Source organism: Polypterus senegalus, chromosome 8, assembly GCF_016835505.1.
Source record: "Polypterus senegalus isolate Bchr_013 chromosome 8, ASM1683550v1, whole genome shotgun sequence".
In the NCBI taxonomy this organism is placed as follows: Eukaryota; Metazoa; Chordata; class Cladistia; order Polypteriformes; family Polypteridae; genus Polypterus; species Polypterus senegalus.
Genome location: NC_053161.1, coordinates 94588800 through 94594799, shown reverse-complemented (window position 1 = coordinate 94594799; position 6000 = coordinate 94588800). Strand labels below are relative to the sequence as shown.

The 6000-nt window shown below is 37.5% G+C and overlaps 1 protein-coding gene across 1 annotated transcript in view; it reads left to right on the top strand.

The window, feature by feature from the left end:
• The window catches only part of snd1 (staphylococcal nuclease and tudor domain containing 1), a 449554-nt gene that overhangs the window by 13888 nt on the left and 429666 nt on the right, over positions 1–6000 (top strand). Inside the window, exon 2 of the mRNA XM_039761451.1 lies at positions 1499–1648. Within this exon, the coding sequence (XP_039617385.1) occupies positions 1499–1648 (150 nt within the window). The remainder of the gene's footprint in view (positions 1–1498; positions 1649–6000) is intronic.

Sequence of the window (6000 nt, the reverse complement as noted above, 5' to 3'; positions counted from 1 at the left end):
CCCCCAAACAACAAACTGGCTATCAAACAAAACAAGCTATATGCATGGGAAAGCACTTCTGTTCATCTGTAACACTAAACACTGGGGAGCCGCAGAGCTCTGTACTGAGCTCTATCCTTTGCTCCCTCTTCACAAACAACTGCAAACCTTCCCATGATGCTAACATCATAATAAAGTTTTCAGAAACACCACAGTGATGGGCCTGATCTCCAGTAATGACAAATCAACCTATAGAGAAGAGGTCGAGAATATGGAGTGTTGGAGCCAGAACAACAACATTGCACTTAGTTCCAAGAAAACAAATGAACTGAACGATGAGAGGGTGGAGACAGTCCAGAGTTTGATTCTTGGGAGTCACAAACAGCAAGAACCTATCATGGTCAACAAACATGACAGCAATGACCAAGAAAGGTCTTCAGAGGCTTCACTTTCTCAGGAGCCAAAAGAATGCACAACTCCCACAACAGCTGCTGGTTAACTTCCGCAGGTGCACCATTGTGTCTGTCATCACATACTGCGTTACATCATGGTAATCTGGCTGCAAATCTGAGAAAAGGATGACCCCAGTATATCATTAAAATGGTTCAAGAGAATTATTGGCTCTACGCTTTCATCACTGTAAGATATCTTCACTCTCCGCTGCAGTAGATATGCAAAGAACATCTGTAAAGGTTCAATCCACCATGGCCATAACATTTTTACTCCTTTCTTGCAGGCCCTTCAGAGCCCTGCATGCTTGTTCTACCAGGCTGAAGAATAGCTTTTATCCCAAAGCAATCAGCCTATTAAATGCACAGTGATCACTGCCCCTTCCTATAACAGAAACCACCACTGATTGAACAGAACATCTGCATCAGCTACACATAGTTACACACTTATACACGACCTATGTGGAAAACATGACCACATTGAATGTAATCTTCACTGAGACTTCATTTATGTCTTATCTATTTTTGCTTACGTTTGCCTTTTCTTTTACACTGTGTATATTTGGAACTGTAAATAGTAACTGTGCTTCTCATAATGTTTACTTAGTTTGTCTACCCTTATACCTTTTTTTTCCTAAGGCATCTATAGGCTTGTTCCAAATGATATTTCATTGTATGATACAGTGACAATAAAGGTATCTTGCAGTACAGAAAATAACTTGTACTTCGTTGTGCATATTTGCCTTTTCTTACCATGTGTGCAGACAATATACCGCAAAAAAGTCAAAGTTCAATGTCGATCGGTATTGTGAACTTGCAAAATACAGTACAGTATAATGTGACCACAAGTAGTACTTGAAGTGGAACCTTTCATCTGTAATATGGCTACACATTTTGGTTCCTTCAAATTATATTTCATTTTATTGTACTTGAACAAAAATAATTTGATGTGAACTAAATAGAGCAATTTTTAGAATACTTTATTTTGGTTAAAGTTTAAAAGATACCTGTTTATCAAGATAATTAATATTCTTTGTTAGTCACCATTGCATATTTTTATTTCCCTCCAGGTTCTTTCAGGTTGTGCTATCATTGTTAGAGGCCAGCCGAGAGGTGGGCCTCCTCCAGAAAGACAAATAAACCTTAGCAACATTCGTGCTTTTACCCTTGCTAGAAGAGCAGCTCTAAATCAACCAGATACTAAAGATACTTCTGATGAGGTAAATTGTTTTCATTTCTAATTAGTCATTTTATTAAATAATTCTAAGTAATCAATATCACCTAGAGTTCTTTGCTAGGCTTTTTGTCATGGACCACTGGTCAAAAAAAGGAAAAAAAATCTACAAACAAAAATTTTGCATGAATAATTTTTTTATAAACTTGCTTTCAGTAAGCACATTTAACATATAAATTTGCCTGTTTAATTGCAAAACTGTCATTAGTTACTCTTGTTGTTTATTTCCTCTAATTGATACATGTTCTGTCTTGGTCCCAGCAATTCTTATAGTTTGGCCATTGAGTCTTTTTGCTAGACTTCCATTGCTGCAATGCTTTTATTGCATCAGACTGCTCTGTTTTAGGGCCCTTGAGAAAAGCATATCTTGGAGGTGTTTTATTCAGTTTTGTGTTGGGAAGCCTCCTTTGCACACTGCTGTGGGCAGAATCCTCATGATCTGTACTGAATGTTAAATGTTTTGTTAAAAAGACAATACCACAGACTGTTTTTTTAGATTGTCATTTAAAAAAAAAAAAAAAAGATTCTGCTGGAAGGTTCAGGGATGTGACAGTTTTAGTTTCTTGGCAAAGGCAATCAGATTTAAATTTTATCATCTAGTGTTTCATGGAGCTCATAATGTCATGTATGCTAAGTTTCCCAGGCCCAACTCTGCAACATCACAGGGTGTTTGCCTTACTTGACAGTGGAGATCAATTTTTTTTGGTATAGCCATCCTTCTTTTTAAGTCAAATCCACCTTGAACGTTTGTTGCCAAATAGCTCAATTTTAATTTTGTCTGACCATCAAACAGGGTCCCAATCAAAGTTTTATTAGCATTTTAAACAATTCCAGCTATATGATTTTATGGGTCAATGAAACCACTTTTAAATTGAAAAACACTGCTTCAATTACATTTTTTATACGACCTTCTATGAGTGGAAATGATAGTGACACATGGTTTAGTTTAAAAGGTAACACTTTACATTAAGTGTCCATAAAGGCGTTTTCACCATTTAAAGAAGATTGTGAAATATCATTGAAAACCTATGCAGTTATCACTGCAATTCTCCATTAAAATTGCCCTGACTATGGAACATCTGTTACATAGTTGTAGTTACATTCCCTAATGTTTTTATTACATTTTGGAAGTACAGATACAGTGTGACTATGTAAGTACACTTGTTTTTGGATCAGTGATAAATTGTTACATTTTAATTATATTAACTGTGGAATAACGACGACAACTGAGTAACTATAACGGTACTTTGTATTACATAGCAAGTATGGAGTAATAACTCATAGCTACACTGTACTTATACAGGTAATTACATAGTACAGTGTAAATTATTGACACTTAATAAAAAGTGTTACCCTGTTTTACAGTGTGAGATTAAGGTAAATTTTTTTTTTTTTTTTTACAACCTGTTTTATTTACTCCTCTTTACCAGAGGTGTCAAACATTGTGAAGGGGACATTATTGTATATATTTTGAAAATTGACATTTTACATTTTCTTCAGGACATTGTTTAATTTACTCATTGTATAATTAAGAGTTCCAAGGAATCCTTTTTCTCGTGGTCCCCTTTATTTTTTTTCCCCCGCCATCTTTGCATTCTAGGTTAGTAGTTATCAAAACTGTTACGTTTTAATAATGTTCCTCAATGGCATAAAATATTGGACACTCCATTTTGATGGGAATGTTTTTGCTGGACCTACACTGTGTGCACAATTATTAGGCAAGTGAGTATTTTGACCATATCATCATTTTTAATGCGTATATTCCAACTCCAAGCTGTATTAACTTGAATGCTTATTGGATTTAAGCACGTCAGGTGATGTGTATTTGTGTAATGAGGGAGGGTGTGGCCTAAGGAGATCAACACCCTATATCAAGGTGTGCAGAATTATTAGGCAGCTAGTTTTCCTCAGGCAAAATGGGCCAAAAAAGAGATTTAACTGACTCTGAAAAGTCAAAAATTGTAAAAAGTCTTTCAGAGGGATGCAGCACTTTTGGAATTGCTAAGATATTGGTGTGTGATCACAGAACCATCAAACATTTTGTTGCAAATAGTCAACAGGGTCGCAAGAAACGTGTTGAGAACAAAAGACGCAAATTAGCTGCCAAAGATTTGAGAAGAATCAAGCGTGAAGCTACCAGGAACCCATTATCCTCCAGTACTTTCATATTCCAGAGCTGCAACCTACCTGGAGTGCCCAGAAGTACAAGGTGTTCAGTGCTCAAAGACATGGCCAAGGTAAGGAGGGCTGAAACCCAACCACCACTGAACAAGAAACATAAGTTGAAACGTCAAAACTGGGCCAAGAAATATCTGAAGACAGATTTTTTTCAAAGGTTTTATGGACCGATGAGATGAGAGTGACTCTTGATGGACCAGATGGATGGACCTGTGGATCAGTAATGGGCACAGAGCTCCACTCCAACGTGGAGGTGGGGTACTGGTATGAGCTGGTATTTTTAAAGATGAGCTAGTTGGACCTTTTGCATTGAAGATGAACTCAAAATCAACTCCCACTCCTACTGCCAGTTTTTCGAAGACACTTTCTTCAAACAGTGATACAGGAAAAAGACCATGATTTTTATGCAGGCCAATGCTCCATCACTTGCATCGAAGTTCTCCACTGCGTGGCCAGCCAGTAAAGGCCTTAAAGATGAAGGAATAATGACATGGCCCCCCTTCCTCATCTGACCTAAACCTTATCGAGAACTTGTGGGCACTTCTTAAACGCTAGATTTACGGTGGAGAAAAACAATACACCTCTCTGAAGAGTGTCTGGGAGGCTGTAGTCACTGCTCCACAAAAAGCTGATCGTCAACAGATCAAGAAACTGACAGACTCCATGAATGGAAAGGCTTATGACTGTTATTGGAAAGAAGGGTGGCTATATTGGTCATTGATTGATTGATTTATTTTTTTTGAAATGTCAGAGATGTTTATTTGTAAATTTTGAGGTGTTTGTTATTCTCACTATAACAGATGAAAATAAACAAGTAAGATGGGAAAATTTTCATTTTTCCTTTAGTTGCATAATAAATCTGCACACTAATAGTTGCCTAATAATTGTGCGCACATATGTATTCCCCTGATGATGTTTACACTCACATTTCCGTTGTGAAACATTCAGGTTTCAGGTTTATTAACATTTTGGATTGACTGATAGCACTGTGTTTGTTCCATATTAAAATTAATCCTCAAAAATACAACTTGCCTAATAATTCTGCACTCCCTGTAGAGGTTTATAGTTAAGCATTTACCATCTGACCTGTATTGAGTTGATTAAGCCCTCCATTATCCTGGTTCACTGTTCAATCCAACATGGTGGTCTCTTGATTCTTCTGCTGTCCCTTCACTGCTTTGGTCTTGGCTCGCTACTTAAAGTTTCTTAGTCTTGTAAGCTCTGCAGATTTGACAGAAAATAGAGAAACGCCTTGGCACCTGTATACCTCCATCTGGTCACATTTATAATGACTCAAACTTTTCTGTTCTTCCACCTTTCATCTACTTCTATCTTCAAATTGTCAGTCCTTAAAGCTAATGGGGTCCCAATATCTTCTGGTTTTCCTCCTTACCATCTTCTACCTTTTCCAGCTTATCTCCAGATCAGAAGTCCGTGACATTCCTATGTGCAAGTTCCTGTAAGGCACCTGCAACCATTATTTTCAGTCTGACGTTGTGTCCCCTCTCCCCACTAGCTTGTGGCAAACAATAACTAATATCCCTGCATCTTCTAAAACCCCACATTATCAGAAAAAATTGCATATTGACCGTTCTCACCCCTTGTAAACTAAAACGCAATACATTTGGACACTGATCCCATCTGTCACTTTTGTGCTTTCAATGTTCCTGCCATTTCATATATTTTGGGACTGCCCTCCAGTTTCTGCTTTCTGGAAGGATTTTCCTAATTGGCTGTTTTCTGTTCTCTCTTTGTAAACTTCTGGGAATCTACTTTCTTTACTTAAGTCTTGCTTGAACTTTTGGTAGTATGGATAAACATATCTGGCTCCAATATAGAAAGGAAGGGGGCGGTTGGAAGCATTGCATTTGGTGGGGAGCTGATTCGTTGGTGGCCTACTTATCTTAATCCCATGTTCCTCCCTTTTATGATTCTTTCTGGTTTGGGTTTGCTGTGCCTCTTGGGCTTCATTCACAAGTCTACATAATCATCATTTAACTTTCAGTCCTTTTGGGACCCCTATTATAAGGCAGTTTTTGGGATGTTAAGATGAAGGAAGAGCTCTGGTTTTTGGGCATGAAGATTGTCTGTTACATGTTTTTTATGATTTTCATTTTCTTAAAACTGAACAACAGTGCACCGATTTACTACCTATTGCCC